This window comes from Trematomus bernacchii, unplaced genomic scaffold, assembly GCF_902827165.1.
Source record: "Trematomus bernacchii unplaced genomic scaffold, fTreBer1.1, whole genome shotgun sequence".
Taxonomy (NCBI): Eukaryota; Metazoa; Chordata; class Actinopteri; order Perciformes; family Nototheniidae; genus Trematomus; species Trematomus bernacchii.
In genome coordinates, this window is record NW_022987386.1 from 2501 (window position 1) to 20000 (window position 17500).

At 44.6% G+C, this 17500-nt stretch overlaps 2 protein-coding genes across 9 annotated transcripts in view; both read right to left on the minus strand.

Annotated features, from left to right (window-relative positions):
* The window catches only part of LOC117485060 (inositol monophosphatase 1-like), a gene marked incomplete at its 3' end in the record, with an annotated part of 6955 nt that extends 568 nt beyond the window's left edge, over positions 1–6387 (minus strand). The window contains 2 exon segments of one of the 2 annotated variants that reach the window (XM_034133659.1): positions 251–325; positions 6281–6387. In XM_034133659.1, the coding sequence (XP_033989550.1) occupies positions 251–313 (63 nt within the window). 2 annotated transcript variants of the gene reach the window in all.
* Positions 6388–8579: 2192 nt separating this feature from the next.
* LOC117485074 (inositol monophosphatase 1-like) overlaps positions 8580–17500 on the minus strand; it is a 12328-nt gene continuing 3407 nt past the window's right edge. For 2 of the 7 annotated variants that reach the window (XM_034133687.1, XM_034133679.1), the window contains 3 exons: positions 9975–10083; positions 9711–9862; positions 8580–9223 (listed from right to left, as the gene is read on the minus strand). In XM_034133687.1, coding sequence (XP_033989578.1) covers positions 9066–9223; positions 9711–9862; positions 9975–10083 — 419 coding nt within the window. In that variant the 3' untranslated portion in view covers positions 8580–9065. The remainder of the gene's footprint in view (positions 9224–9710; positions 9863–9974; positions 10084–17500) is intronic. The other 5 variants (XR_004556197.1, XR_004556194.1, XR_004556196.1 and 2 more) reach the window with 5 other exon arrangements.

A 17500-nucleotide genomic window follows, 5' to 3' on the forward strand; every position in this document is an offset into this window, starting at 1 on the left:
ACACACACACACACACACACACACACACACATTTGTTGTATTGGTTTGAAGGACACATAATATACAATGATCAGTACAACACAGTATAATATTCAGATGTTACTGCACTGATTAGTAATGACATGTACAACTGAGTATATTGTGTATATTGAGTATATTGTGTATATTTGAGTATTTCTGTGTATATAGTGTATATTATAGTGTATATTTGAGTATATAGTAGCACACACACACACACACACACACACACCTCCCCCGCTCTCCTCGCTGTCTTCTCTGCCAGCTCCATGGCTTCTTTCCAGGCGTCGGCCATGTTGAAGTTCTTCTGGAGGAGAAACAGGAAGAGTCACTTTCCCCTTCAAAACAAAAGCTCAAAGGTGTTCCACCTCAGGAGGTTCATATCACAATATCTTTAATAATATCTTTCTGATGTTCTTCAAAGGTCCCATGTCATGCTGGTTATCACCCATCAGAGTCTGCAGAGTCTCTACCCCTCAGAGTGCACCCTGTAGAGAGTAAAGCTCTAACACAGAGAAGACCTGCTGCCCCTGAACGCCTCGCTGGGGATTTCTCTTTTTACATTGTTTGCTTCTGGGTATAGTGACGTGACACACACACACACACACACACACACACACACACACACACACACACACACACACACACACACACACACACACACACACACACACACACACACACACACACACACACACACACACACACACACACACACACACACACACACACACACACACACACACACACACACACACACAGCCTGGCTGTGAGTGTGTGTGTGTGAGTGTGTGTGTGTGTGTGCTTGGGCTGGTTTCGGGCTGGGTTTCTCTGTGTCTCGCTGTCTCTCAGACCCCCCGGAGCACCCAGGAAACGACCCCAGTAACCCAGCTCTCACTGTCCGCTCCTCGAGCCTCACAGGGCGGAGCAGCGAGCCCCCCAACGTCCCCCCAACACGGCACCCAGACCCCACGCAGCATTCCCCTCTGTTTGTCATTACTGGGGTCATTTTCTGGTTGCTAACAAACGCCATTGTAAAACATAATCTCTAATGTTCAGCTGTAACGCTGGTGGACCAATCAGAGCAGAGTGGGCGAGCTGACCAATCAGAGCACAGTGGGCTCACAGGGAGGGGGGGGGGGGCAGGAGCTCCAACAAGCCGTTTAGGACAGAGAGTGAATACACAGACTATACAGAGATGCTGTATGAGAAACCCTAACCCTAACCCATTTGAAGAAATCTCAAAACTGTCGCGTAGATGTCTTCACGGCTGGACTGTTAGCACACATGTGAATTTTGAGCACTTTTTGAAGAGAGAGAGAGAGAGAGAGAGAGAGAGAGAGAGAGAGAGAGAGAGAGAGAGAGAGAGAGAGAGAGAGAGAGAGAGAGAGAGAGAGAGAGAGAGAGAGAGAGAGAGAGAGAGAATGTGAACGTTTTGTGGAAGAACGATAACAGATATCTGTGAGATTTCAAAACGTGAAGCATGTGAAGGAAGTTGAGTATCTGAAGTGTAATTTTTGTGTACTTTCGGGTTAATAATGGGATGTATTATGGGATGTATCTCTGGAATTATGAAAGTTATGAATGATAAAAGTAATAGCCATCGATTCCCGACTGAGCTGAACGTTTTGATGTTTGAACGGAGTTTCTGCGATGTTGAATGTGGGAGGAGAAGTCGGACAAAATAATTGGACGGAATAATAATAAGAATTTTGTCTGTAGCATAACATTTAGTGGGAATGCTGTATCAGCATTCCCACTAAATGAGCAGTATACTCTGTTTACCCAGTGTTTCATGACATGAAACGTTTTATTTCACCTTGCTATGTGATTTTAACGTATATTAAAAAACGGGGACATTTCCGGGGACAGTTTCAACCGGGGACAGTTTCAACCGGGGACAGGCCAATAAAAACGGGGACGTCTGGTCGTCACCCTAGGTTAAGGCAGGGTTGCCAACTCTCACGCATCTGGCGTGTGACACACGCTTTCACTCTCAATCTCACGCTCTCACGCTGCCCAAACTATTCTCACGCCACAAACAAGAATACGAAGACTAGAAACGGTTTTGAAAACTTTTGTCACGTAGTGATCGTCTTCTCAATAGAACATCTTTGATAATGTCTTCTGGCCAATCAGAATCACGATAACGGCGTGGTGTTGTTGCAGGAAGTCCCAACGGAGAATGCTTTAGCGGTAGTATATCTCTATACATCGATACAACATTACGTGTTGATAGAAATCAACACGTAATGAAATAAGACCCCACGGTTTGATGATGGATAGGTGTGTGGGCTGTCTTTCATTTGGACACACAGAACAATGGGGGCTATCCACCCTTATCCACAATGTAAAGTAATTCAGCCTCTTCCCTCTTCTCTCTGTGAGGAGCAGCAGGTTCAGCTTTCAGAACAAAGTCACACAAAACTAAAATGGCATTCATTTTTTTAAATGTGTAGTAATAGATTTTTTTTTTTTTCTTCTCAAGAGAGTACCAGAATGTGTATTTTATGTTAGTATTTAAAAAGATCTCCTGGGGGAGAATCCCCCCAGACCCCCCTGCAGGGGTTGGGTCTTCAGCAGGTGAACTCTTTCACCTGTGGGGAAATTGCAGGATTGGCTCCAGGTCGCCCTTTTTATTTACTACAAGACAAATGTGCCTTTTTATTTCATACATTTCAATTTGGATTGAGAGAGACAGGGAAATAATCTAAACCTCACGCGTGGCGTTTCACTGTCGGGGCGAGCGTGTATGTAATTACATTGTGAATACTGACTTGAGCCCCACCACTGTATGGGTTAGCCTTGAGCCCCACCACTGTATGGGTTAGCCTTGAGCCCCACCACTGTATGGGTTAGCCTTGAGCCCCACCACTGTATGGGTTAGCCTTGAGCCCCACCACTGTATGGGTTAGCCTTGAGCCCCACCACTGTATGGGTTAGCCTTGAGCCCCACCACTGTATGGGTTAGCCTTGAGCCCCACCACTGTATGGGTTAGCCTTGAGCCCCACCACTGTATGGGTTAGCCTTGAGCCCCACCACTGTATGGGTTAGCCCTACCAGAGATTACCCAACACAAATACTCTGGAGCCGCCACTGCCGACCCGCATGGCGCATGCGCAGATCTGAGATCCAGTAGAAATGATAAAGTAAAAGTCTGCTGCTTATTGTTCTACTAGGCCGACATAGAGTCAAAGAGTATATGAGAGTGAGAGTGTGTTCATTAATATATTTGGCAGTTTGGAGTAAGTCTGTAGATGTGTGTGTGTGTGTGTGTGTGTGTGTGTGTGTGTGTGTGTGTGTGTGTGTGTGGTGTGTGTGTGGGTCTGTGGTTTCATGTATAGGCCTCTCACGATAATTCATTTTGTTTGATACATTTTCCCGGAGATTATTGCGATAATCGATAATATTGTCGGCACCGTTGTATGACCATTTTAGACCACTGACATAATGATAATATATAATAATAATTCAAGTACATCCTTTCAAACTGCTAGTCACATCCTCATGTCAATGGAAATGTATCGAGGTCAGAAAAGTTATCGAGTTCATTTTTATTTATCGTACGATAAGTCAATGAATTGCTTATCGCGACAGGCACACAATAAAACAGTGGAAACAAACATGTTTGACTTTCATTAGTGAATGAAACTGTGTGCCCTTTATAGTCTGTGTCCATTATTGTGTATTTGTATATATTGTATATATATGCTATATATATGCTAAGGTCTCGCTGCTGACACGATAGCAGTCATTTCGTGCATATGTGTAATTAAACCCATGATATCAAAGTCTCACTCCAGCCAGGTACCCAACGTTAGCAACCCTGGGTTAAGGACTAACACTAGTGATGGCAGTTTGACACTGAAGCTTTGAACGGAGCTTCAACCCTGGACTTCCTATTCCATAGAAGCAGTGATTCGAAGCTTGCTTCAAATCACGTGACATGTGACGTCCGAAGCAGCAACTGCTTCAAATCACGTGACATGTGACGTCCGAAGCAGCAACTGCTTCAAATCACGTGACATGTGACGTCCGAAGCAGCAACTGCTTCAAATCACGTGACATGTGACGTCCGAAGCAGCAACTGCTTCATTTCCTGAATGAATCACTTCGTCCAATCACGCGATTCAATGCACTGCCTCGTCTCTATTCTGACAGGTTGAAACAGTTTCGAATTTGAGCTCTTCAACACTTATAACCGCTCTAAACAATGCGCAATGTGTGGGTAGTTGTCGTAGTTTGCGTTGTTGCTGTTGGGTTGTTGTTGGTATTGCATTGGATCATTATAGAGCAAGCCAGGAAGAAAGATCGGTCGTTCTGAAACACTTGTGAGAACTTGTGAACAAAAAGACAATTAAGACTAATATAAAAAACATGTGTATAGCTTAAGGTATAGATAGCCCAGTGGTTAGAGCCGGCAGCCCGAAGTGGCGATGACCCCCCGCGCGCAGCTGGTTCGAAGCCCGGAACGGATGAACGTTAAATCATCAATCATCCTTTTCAACTTTAATACTTTATTAACTGATAAAAGGCGCTCTCCGCCCAAACTAAATTCCAGCACTCTCTAGTCTCAATAACATAATAATATTGAAATTTATTTTATTTGCAGATGACACTAATATTTTTTGTTCCGGTGACAATTTGAAAGAGCTAATGGAAGTGATAACAGCAGAAATGATTAAAGTAAAACATTGGTTTGACACAAACAAATTATCATTAAATATAAGCAAAACAAAGATTATGTTATTTGGAAAACATAAAACAAATCCACAGGTGCAATTAATACTAGACAACATAAACATAGAAAGAGTATATGAGATGAAGTTCCTTGGTTTGAGAGCACAGAATCAGCTGGAAACCTCATATCACTCATGTCAAAGCAAAACTGGCTAAGACTATCGCAATATTGGGAAAAGCCAGACACATTCTGGACTACAACTCATTGTATACTCTATATAACACACTCATATTGCCATATCTGATTTACTGTTTGGAGATTTGGGGAAACACGTACAAAACCAACCTACAGCCGTTATGCACATTACAAAAAAGGGCTATAAGAGTTATCAATAATGTTGGATATCTTGAACACACTAATGTATTATTTTTGAAGTCACACATATTGAAGTTCACTGATCTGGTTAAATTTAAAACGGCACAAATCATGTACAGAGCAAGACATAATCTACTTCCTAGGAAATTAAGAACATTGTTCATAGACCGAGAGGGTGGGTATCATTTGAGAGGAAATCTACATTTTAAACAACTCAAGGTCAGAACAACTCTGAGAAGTATGATAACAATCTGTGGGGTGATTTTATGGAATGGTTTGGAGCAGCAGTTAAAACAAAGCATAATTCAGTTTAAAAGGATGTACAGAAACACTTTTTTGGAAAACTATGAGAATGAAGAGAGGTGATTGAAGATGAGAAATGATTGTATATGTATGTATAAATGTAAATGTAAGTAGGAATAACTTGCACAATGACTTAAAGGACAATCATTGATCAAGTAAGGGGTGGGAATTAATAAGCATTTGCTTCATCCTACTCCCTTTCGGACACATATGATTTATTTTTATTTTTTAATTATTATTATTATTATTATTAATATGAAGATTTTTTTGTTGTTGAATATATAAATATTATCGTGAATGTGGATAAAAACTGTATTTTAACAATACGGTATTCTGTTTTTTCACATTTGTTATTTTGTATTTGTTATTTTTTAATCTGTTCGAAATAAAGATTGAAATGAAATGAATTAAATGAATAACCCAATACACACAATTATCAATCTTTAATTGCAAATAGAACATGATATTCAGTCTTAGTGAGTGTGTGCATCGAATATGTTTCAAGGCAAAGATCCGTTAAACCCACTGCAGCCTTGCACTTCGCCAGGAGAGGTCGCTGTAACTGAAGCTTCCAGAAATGAACCTATTTCCGACACAATTGTCCAAGTGGTTCGATGCTTCATTCAAAGCTTCATTTTGCCATCACTAACTAACACGTTTATCATAAATACATTTATATTTCTTTTTAAAATATGACGGATTAATACGGGAGGGGGGGGGGGGGGGCAATACGTTTCAGTTTCAACCTCATGCAGAATGTTTCTCTGTTGTCCCGTTCATAAAGAGCAAAACAACTCCATTTTGATTTCTCCTCTACCCCTTAACACCGTGACGTCACACAGAGGAGAGGGAGACACGAGAGGAGAAGATTTCTGGACAATTCCCCGCGACCCGTAGCTCACCTGTGAAGCTGCAGGTAATCCTCTTCTTCCTCCTATTCCTCTTCTTCCTCCTCTTCTTCCTCTTCTGCTACTGCTTCTTCTTGTTACGGTCTAATGGCGGGTGGCAGCGTTTAAAGGAGCATTACCGCCCCCTGCTGATGGGAGTGTGGAGCACAATGATCAGGTGGACCTCCAGGCTGGTTCACATCGGTTCACACGTACCAGGAGTTTGACTTGGTGTCGTGGTGCAGACATACAATAAGACAAACTATAATAACATTACAAAATAAGGAAAAATATAGTAAAATAAAATAAAGCAGTATTTACATTGAATCGATATGAAATGATCTTCATTAGTTCAGTTAGATAATATAGAAGTGTCCCTGATCCATGTTCGACGTCCGCTGGCTCATCAGAGGGATCCTATTAGAGATGTGTGTGTGAGAGCTGCTGTTTCTGCTCTGAGACCCCCCCTCCAGACCTGCACCTGGTTCCAATTCACTGAGACCCCCCCCCCCCTCCAGACCTGCATCTGGTTCCAATTCACTGAGACCCCCCCTCTCCAGACCGGCACCTGATTCCAATTCATTGAGACCCCCCCTCTCCAGACCTGCACCTGATTTCAATTCACTGAGACCCCCCCTCTCCAGACCGGCACCTGATTCCAATTCATTGAGACCCCCCCTCCAGACCTGCACCTGATTTCAATTCACTGAGACCCCCCCTCTCCAGACCTGCACCTGATCTCCAGACCGGCACCTGATTCCAATTCATTGAGACCCCCCCTCCAGACCTGCACCTGATTTCAATTAATTGAGACCCCCCCCCCTGTCACTCCACCACAACCTGCCCCCCCCCCCAAATAATGAAACAGCCTCTCCTCTTCATTAACCCCTCAATAGAGTGCCACAGTGACGCGTCCTAAAACCCGGAAGTAAGTTAGCATTTGACCACTTCCGGTTCCTTGGACAAAAAGCAAAGCAATCTCTCCATAGGGTTTAGGGAAACATCTGGAGTAAGGTCTGAGGTTCAGACAAAGAGACGGGTCACGGTTTGTTCTAGGACATTAAATCCATCAGCAGTGACCCCACTGGGGATTTCTGAAGAGTTGACGTGTCTGAGAAACGATGGTTGTTACCAAGTGGCTGAATAGGACTACAGAAGTCGAGGAGGACGTTGTACGTCAATGAATCAAAGTAAATATAGAAGTCGTCATGAACACATCTGTCCATCAGACAGTGGGTGTTCCTCAATGTGGAGTACGCTTGCTTGGTAGCACATGTCTGCCGAGCGTCTTGCTTCAGAAGCGAGTCAAGAATACTTCCTGGCATTTGGAAAACAAAGAGTGGAACAGGCTAGCAAGTGTGCAGGTGTGCGTCATATGAGAGGCCCCGCCTCCTTACATCTTCCACCACAGATTTGGGGAAATTGGTCCGTGCGCAAAGCATTGTGGGGATTTTAAGACCGCGAAGTCTACTCATGTGCAGCCTCGATATTTCTCCAAACGGAGTACGCCGGGCTCGGTAGATTTCCAAGTATGCTGGAGATTGGAACAGTACTTCGGCGGCACTCGATGACGCAGTATGCTTGAAATAGTGGCTCTGAAGCAGCTTTACTCGAGATTGCCTCCTGTCATCATTAATGGACGTCTCTTTAAAATGACCGCTCAGAGGAGAGGAGTTCTCATTTCTCTAACCGCCTGCTGCTTCCCCTCCTCTCTCCTCGGCTCCCCTCCTCTCTCCTCGGCTCCTCTGCTCGCATCTCCTGTGGGCGGGACTAAGTCTCGAGGATAGGAGTCGAGGAGGGGAGTTAGTGAAATGAGAAAGGGCCCAGGTGAACACTGCAGGTGAACACTGCCCCCTGCAGGTGAACACTGCACACTGCCCCTTCAGGTGAACACTGCACACTGCCCCTTCAGGTGAACACTGGACACTGCAGGTGAACACTGCAGGTGAACACTGCACACTGCCCCTTCAGGTGAACACTGCCCCCTGCAGGTGAACACTGGACACTGCAGGTGAACACTGGACACTGCAGGTGAACACTGCCCCCTGCAGGTGAACACTGCCCCCTGCAGGTGAACACTGCCCCCTGCAGGTGAACACTGGACACTGCAGGTGAACACTGGACACTGCAGGTGAACACTGCACACTGCCCCTGCAGGTGAACACTGGACACTGCAGGTGAACACTGCAGGTGAACACTGCACACTGCCCCTTCAGGTGAACACTGGACACTGCAGGTGAACACTGCAGGTGTTGAGTGTTCACCTGTCTGTCAAACCCACTCCTCAAATTCAGAATAAGAAACACTTTGAAGATTCATTTAGTCATTTTTATTCATAAGGCCAAAATCACAGCATCGGTCCGTCGTTAACAGCTGACAGGTGATCATTACCTGTACATGTTTACATCAGGTGATCATTACCTGTACATGTTTACATCAGGTGATCATTACCTGTACATGTTTACATCAGGTGATCATTACCTGTACATGTTTACATCAGGTGATCATTACCTGTACATGTTTACATCAGGTGATCATTACCTGTACATGTTTACATCAGGTGATCATTACCTGTACATGTTTACATCAGGTCACAGGTGATCATTACCTGTACATGTTTACATCAGGTGATCATTACCTGTACACGTTTACATCAGGTGATCATTACCTGTACACGTTTACATCAGGTGACAGGTGATCATTACCTGTACATGTTTACATCAGGTCACAGGTGTATCACTGATCATTTTCAGGAACGATTAATGTATTTCTTCAGTTTTAGCACTTCCTGTCAGCTGACCTACACCCCCTTCACACCTGCAGCTCCGCAGACACACCTGGTTGGATCCTCGTCGTCACGGCGACAGGGGAACGCCTGGACCACCTGAGCGATGCTATTGGCCACCGAGGTGGAGCTGGCTGCGATCACTCTGCGTGACATCATGTCGAAGTCTGAGCCTGAGGAGAGACACGGACCAATGAGAGGAGGACACAGGGACCAATGAGAGGAGAGACACGGACCAATGAGAAGAGAGACATGGACCAATCACAGGAGAGACACGGACCAATCAGAAACTAAACTAAACACAGGGACCAATGAGAGGAGAGACACGGACCAGGACCAATGAGAGGAGGACACACGGAACAATGAGAGGAGGACACAGGGACCAATGAGAGGAGAGACACGGACCAATGAGAAGAGAGACATGGACCAATCACAGGAGAGACACGGACCAATCAGAAACTAAACTAAACACAGGGACCAATGAGAGGAGAGACACGGACCAGGACCAATGAGAGGAGGACACACGGAACAATGAGAGGAGGACACACGGACCAATGAGAGGAGGACACAGGGACCAATCAGAGAAGGACACGCCCCCACAGGTACACACAGACCAATGAGAGGAGGACACGCCCCGACAGGTACACACAGAATACACACCATCAGTATCCATGACGACGCCCCCCGCCTCCTGCACGATGATGGCGGAGGCGGCGATGTCCCAGCAGTGCATCCCGATGTGATAGTAGGCGTCAGCGCCGCCCGTCGCCACCTGACACATGTCGACTGCCGCCGTGCCCAGCGCACGCACCCTGCATCAACAACAACAACAACATGTTAATGAGACCACAACAACAACACCACAACAACACGTCAATGAGACGACAACAGCACGGCAGAGACACAACAACAACACACACTGACCCATGGACGGGCAGCTGCAGCAGCCGGAGGATGTTGGAGGTCATGGTGGACAGAGCGAGGTCATCACGCTCCGCCCCGATCTCCGTCACCACCACACACTTGCTGACGTCTGATTGGACGACACACAACAGTCACAAGCATGACAATTGACACGGCTTGGTTCCTCGTCACAAAAACAACAACAACAAACCCCCCCAGAAACACTGTGTTTGTTTCTGAGTTCAGAAAACTGCTGAGTCAGCGTCACAGGTGTGTGATGTTACAGGTGTGTGATGTCACAGGTGTGTGATGTTACAGGTGTGTGCTGTCACAGGTGTGTGATGTCACAGGTGTGTGATGTCACAGGTGTGTGATGTCACAGGTGTGTGTATGTCACAGGTGTGTGATGTCACAGGTGTGTGTATGTCACAGGTGTGTGATGTCACAGGTGTGTGATATCACAGGTGTGTGTATGTCACAGGTGTGTGATGTCACAGGTGTGTGATGTTACAGGTGTGTGATGTCACAGGTGTGTGATGTCACAGGTGTGTGTATGTCACAGGTGTGTGATGTCACAGGTGTGTGTATGTCACAGGTGTGTGATGTCACAGGTGTGTGATGTCACAGGTGTGTACATTCTATAATGCTTCTTACAGTGCAGACGCTTTTCTGCTTGCTCTTGCCTCTGCTTACTTTTTATGCTGATTTTCCTATTCTTATTCTCTGAACACTTCGAGCAGCGGCTCCTGGACATTAACTTATCACTGGGACAGTTATTCATCGTAAATAGACGGAGGGTTTCAGCCATATTTCAACATTTTTACGACGACCTCAGTCTTACAGTAGCGTGGCCTAGCAACAGCTAAAGCCTGGTAGGCTACTGCATGCTATTTAGCTTAAGCTAGTTGGTAGCAAAATGCCTCCGTTCTCTACAGATGACTTCCACAAACTTCAACAGAAGATGGCTGTGTTGGAAATGAAAATGCCACGGTTGGAAGTTAACGTGGAAGTGAATGGACTATGTTGTGGGAATAACACCACTTTACCAGTGTTGCAAGATAATGGAAAAGGGTATGCTAACTCACAGCTAGTTAGCAGCTACAAGGTTTCCAAGGAACAGGAGGGCTGTGTACTGGGTAATAAATCTACAAGTGGTAGTCCTCCCTGGAACTCTCTGGGTGCAAAGCCTAAGAGTAAATCATTTCCATGGGATTTGGGAGGACGAATAACAGGCAGAGCCCAGCGCTCTGAAATCTGTGATGCGACCGGCTGGCCTGCATTGTTATCACCCAGGAAGAGTGCCTCTTCAACCCCTATTCATACTAGGAAACAGCCGTGGACAGCTGCTAAAGGGAGAACTACAAACAATCCTCCTAAACCACCAAGTGTGCCAATCCAGAACAGATACGCTCCGCTGACCGAGAACCGGAGATCTCTTTCTGATGACCTGGATAACCTGTCCTCTTCACACAGCAGGGTAAGGACCAATAGCTACTCCAAAAGTAAAAGGCTAGAGGGAAAGCTAACGACTGGGCCTGAAACTGTGATTGTGGGTGACTCTGCTGTAAGAGATGTAAAAGGTCTGTGTAGTAAGAACAACACCAAAGTACTCTGTTTTCCCAAGGATATGGTCTCCGACTTGGCTGAGAAGATCCTGCATATTGGGGCTGAACATCCGACTGTGAAGAATGTGGTACTACATATTGGAACAAATGATGTTGTGAAACAACAGTCAGAAGCGCTGAAAGAAGACTTTAAATGTCTGTTGGAAACTGTCAGCTCTCTAAATGCGGAGGTGTTCATCAGTGGCCCTCTACCGCCAGTCAGAAGAGGAGTGGAGAGATTCAGCAGACTGTTTGCATTGAACATGTGGCTTTCAGCTGCCTGCACTGACCATTCTGTCCATTTTATTGACAATTTTAACTTTTTCTGGGATCGCAGACATCTTTTTAAGGCAGATGGAGTTTGCCTGAACAAGTCAGGAGTGAAATTGTTTATCTCTAACATATTCAACTGCCTGCGTCAGCAATCTGTTCCCTCTGCCAAGGACAAGCGGCAAGAGGAATCAAAACAGGAGAAAGACACAACACATTGCGCAGAAAACCCTGAAGAAGTATCACTGCACCCGCCTGAGGAATGTTCTGATTATGGGAGACCTATGACACAAATGGAGGAGTCTCCACTGCCCGTCACCCCCCCTGTCAACGCCTTGGAGGATACTCTTCATTCATCTCCCAGCTCTCTCTACTCTCCGCTCACCCTTTCACCCTCGCCCTCCCCCCTGGAGTTCGATGACCGCATGAAGGCGAGATGCAGGGTTGGCAGCATGTCCTTTACCCCCGCCCCTCAACGACGCCCACCAAAATCACCGAAGCAGAGACGCGCACCATCTCCCCCGTCTTCATCACTGTGCCTATGTCAACCACCTCCCATCCCTTCAAGAAAGCATCTGCAGTCTCCGAAGCCTGATAAGGATGTGTGTGTACAAAACGCAACAAACTTTTACTGATATGTGCTGGGTCCAGGCTCAAGGGCATATGGCACTCTCAACTCTTTCCAGCACATGCCGGGGCCCTGCCTGCCAGTAGCCATCAGCTTAGAAACAGGAAGCGCTCAAACGTTTGTGTGAGGTTATCAAATTTAGCAGTGATTCCATGTCAGCCACAGCTTGTCACAAATTTTTTTACTGATAGTGTATTTAACAAACTTAAACTAGCTTTATTAAATGTCAGGTCTTTGGCAGGAAAAACATTTTTAATCAATGATTTTATCACTGAGCACAATCTGGATTTTATGTTTTTAACAGAAACTTGGATTGAACAAAATAACAGTGCAGCTGTTCTTATCGAATCAACGCCTCCCAACTTTAGTTTTATGAGTCAGGAAAGAAAGCATAAGAAAGGGGGTGGAGTTGCTATTCTGTTCAATGATTCCATTCAATGCAGGAAGACATCTTATGGGGACTTTGCTTCTTTTGAATATGTGGCCCTTCAGCTGAAATGCTCCTCTCGAGCTCTGTTCCTAAATATCTATAGACCACCCAAATACTGTGCAAGCTTCTCTGATGACTTGACTGAACTGCTGTCTATAGTGTGTATTGACTTTGACCGTCTAGTCATTGTTGGTGATTTTAACATCCATGTTGACAACCCCCAGGACAGAGGGGCTAAATAACTGTGTTCTTGATAACTATGGACTGACTCAGCATGTGGCGGAGCCCACGCACAATAAGGGGCTCACTCTGGACTTAATGATCTCAAAGGGTCTGAATATCTCTGAGGTTGTGGTGACTGATGTTGCACTCTCTGATCATTCCTGTGTTTTCTTTGAGAGCTCTATTTCTGTTCACACAAATGTTCAGAAAGAGGTAACCACAAAGCGATATTTAACTGAAAACACTAGGGAAATGTTTACTCAGAACGTTTCATCCACACTCTCCCCTGCTAACATCTCAGTAAATGAGCTAGTAGATCATTTTAATTCAAAAATTAAAAATGTTATAGATACCATTGCTCCAACTAAGGTAAAGGAAGTGATTAGCAAGAAAATATCTCCATGGAGAAAGGCCATGACCGTGAGAACAGAAAAAAGAGAGTGTCGAAAAGCTGAACGTAGGTGGCGAAAAACAAATCTCCAGGTTCACTTTGAAATCTATAAAGAGAGACTTGGCCTTTATAATTTGGAATTGAAAAACGCACGACAGTCTTTCTTCTCTGACATCATTACCAAAAACAAAAACAACGCACGTGCCTTGTTTGCTACCGTCGACAGACTAACTAACCCCCCAGTGTCAGTAGCATCTGAATTTCTATCCACCAGGGCGTGCAATGACTTTGCCTTCTTCACTGACAACATTCAGAACATCAGACAAGCAGTCAGTGCCTCTGCATCAGGTACAGAAAATGTGTTGTCCCTAAGTCCACCTAATATCAATTCAAACACCATGACACAGTTCCATCAGATTAATGATAAAAACCTACAGGACATTATTCAACTTCTGAAATCCTCCTCCTGCTGCCTTGATATTATTCCAACAGGATTTTTCAAAGATGTTTTTCCTTGCATGGCCTCAGATCTACTTCATATAGTAAACACATCTCTTCACTCAGGTATTTTTCCAGAGGCCCTGAAAACTGCAGTCATTAAACCGCTCTTAAAAAAGAATAATCTAGATGCCTCAGTAATGAACAATTACAGGCCAATATCAAACCTGCCATTTCGAGGTAAAATCATTGAAAAAGTAGTATTTCAACAGTTGAGTAACTTCTTGCATTTAAATAACTGTTTGGATGTGTTCCAGTCAGGATTTCGTCCAAACCACAGCACTGAGACTGCTCTTGTAAAGGTCTTCAATGACATCCACTTAAACACAGACAGTGGCAGAACTTCAATGTTAGTATTATTAGATCTCAGTGCTGCGTTTGACACTGTTGACCACAACATATTACTAGACCGACTAGAAAACTGGGTGGGACTTTCGGCAACAGTTCTAAATTGGTTTGAGTCCTACTTAAAGGACAGAAAAAACTTTATTTCTATAGGTAAATACACATCTGAGTTGACAAATATGACATGTGGGGTACCTCAAGGCTCCATCTTGGGGCCTCTTCTCTTTAACATCTACATGCTACCACTGGCTCAGATAATGAAAAACAACAAAATAAGTTACCATAGCTATGCGGATGACACACAAATTTACGTAACAATTTCACCAGGAGATTATGCTCCAATTCAAACACTGATTAGGTTCATTGAACAAATCAATGACTGGATGTGTCAGAACTTTCTCCAATTAAACAAAGATAAAACTGAGGTAATGGTTTTTGGAGCCAAGGCAGAACGTATAAAAGTTAGCGCTGAGCTTCAGTCTGCAATGTTCAAAACAACAGATACAGCCAGAAATCTAGGTGTAGTCATGGACTCTGACCTGAGTTTCAACAGTCACATTAAAACAGTTACTAAATCAGCCTACTATCACCTAAAGAACATATCTAGGATTAAAGGACTAATGTCACAGCAGGATCTGGAAAAACTTGTCCATGCTTTTATCTTCAGTAGACTCGACTACTGCAATGGTGTCTTTACAGGCCTCACTAAAAAATCTATTAGAAAGCTGCAGCTAATTCAGAACGCCGCTGCTCGAGTCCTCACTAACACTAAGAAAGTGGATCAGTCCTGTTCTGAAGTCCTTACACTGGTTCCTCACTAACACTAAGAAAGTGGATCACATCACTCCTGTTCTGAAGTCTTTACACTGGCTTCCTGTGTGTCAAAGAATAGATTTCAAAATACTGCTGCTGGTTTATAAAGCTTTGAATGGTTTAGGCCCAAAATACATGTCTGACCTACTGCTAAATTATGAACCATCCAGAACCCTCAGGTCTTCAGGGACTGGTCAGCTTTCTGTCCCCAGAGTCAGAACTAAACATGGTAAAGCAGCATTCAGTTATTATGCTCCGAATATCTGGAACAAACTCCCAGAAACCTGCAGGTCCGCTGCAACTCTTACTACTTTTAAATCCAGGCTGCAGACTTTTCTTTTTGCCGCTGCTTTTAATTGAACTATTCACATCTTAAACTGAACTGTAACTTTTAACTTTTATCCATGTATTTTTTCTTTTAATGTTTATTTTATTATCTTTCCTTTTTAATGACTGATTTTAAATGCCATTTTTAAAATGTCTTCCATTTTTGTAAAGCACTTTGAATTACCTTGTGTTGAAAGGTGCTATATAAATAAACTTGCCTTGCCTTGATGTTACAGGTGTGTGATGTTACAGGTGTGTGATGTCACAGGTGTGTGATGTTACAGGTGTGTGATGTTACAGGTGTGTGATGTCACAGGTGTGTGATGTCACAGGTGTGTGATGTCACAGGTGTGTGATGTCACAGGTGTGTGATGTTACAGGTGTGTGATGTCACAGGTGTGTGATGTTACAGGTGTGTATGTCACAGGTGTGTATGTCACAGGTGTGTGATGTCACAGGTGTGTGTATGTCACAGGTTTGTATGTCACAGGTGTGTATGTCACAGGTGTGTATGTCACAGGTGTGTGATGTTACAGGTGTGTATGTCACAGGTGTGTATGTCACAGGTGTGTATGTCACAGATGTGTGATGTCACAGGTGTGTGATGTCACAGGTGTGTGATGTTACAGGTGTGTGATGTCACAGGTGTGTGATGTCACAGGTGTGTGATGTCACAGGTGTGTGATGTCACAGGTGTGTGATGTCACAGGTGTGTGTATGTCACAGGTGTGTGATGTCACAGGTGTGTGTATGTCACAGGTGTGTGATGTCACAGGTGTGTGTATGTCACAGGTGTGTGATGTCACAGGTGTGTGATGTCACAGGTGTGTGTATGTCACAGGTGTGTGATGTCACAGGTGTGTGATGTCACAGGTGTGTGATGTCACAGGTGTGTGATGTCACAGGTGTGTGATGTTACAGGTGTGTGATGTCACAGGTGTGTGATGTCACAGGTGTGTGATGTCACAGGTGTGTGATGTTACAGGTGTGTGATGTTACAGGTGTGTGATGTAACAGGTGTGTGATGTCACAGGTGTGTGATGTTACAGGTGTGTGATGTTACAGGTGTGTGATGTCACAGGTGTGTGATGTTACAGGTGTGTGATGTCACAGGTGTGTGATGTTACAGGTGTGTGATGTCACAGGTGTGTGATGTCACAGGTGTGTGATGTTACAGGTGTGTGTATGTCACAGGTGTGTGTATGTCACAGGTGTGTGTATGTCACAGGTGTGTATGTCACAGGTGTGTATGTCACAGGTGTGTGATGTCACAGGTGTGTGATGTCACAGGTGTGTATGTCACAGGTGTGTATGTCACAGGTGTGTATGTCACAGATGTGTGATGTCACAGGTGTGTGATGTCACAGGTGTGTGATGTTACAGGTGTGTATGTCACAGGTGTGTATGTCACAGATGTGTGATGTTACAGGTGTGTGATGTCACAGGTGTGTGATGTTACAGGTGTGTGATGTCACAGGTGTGTGATGTTACAGGTGTGTGATGTCACAGGTGTGTGATGTCACAGGTGTGTGATGTTACAGGTGTGTATGTCACAGGTGTGTATGTCACAGGTGTGTGATGTCACAGGTGTGTGATGTTACAGGTGTGTGATGTCACAGGTGTGTGATGTCACAGGTGTGTGATGTCACAGGTGTGTATGTCACAGGTGTGTATGTCACAGGTGTGTGATGTTACAGGTGTGTGATGTTACAGGTGTGTATGTCACAGGTGTGTATGTCACAGGTGTGTGATGTCACAGGTGTGTGATGTTACAGGTGTGTATGTCACAGGTGTGTATGTCACAGGTGTGTATGTCACAGGTGTGTATGTCACAGATGTGTGATGTCACAGGTGTGTGATGTTACAGGTGTGTGATGTCACAGGTGTGTGATGTTACAGGTGTGTGATGTCACAGGTGTGTGATGTTACAGGTGTGTGATGTCACAGGTGTGTGATGTCACAGGTGTGTGATGTTACAGGTGTGTATGTCACAGGTGTGTATGTCACAGATGTGTGATG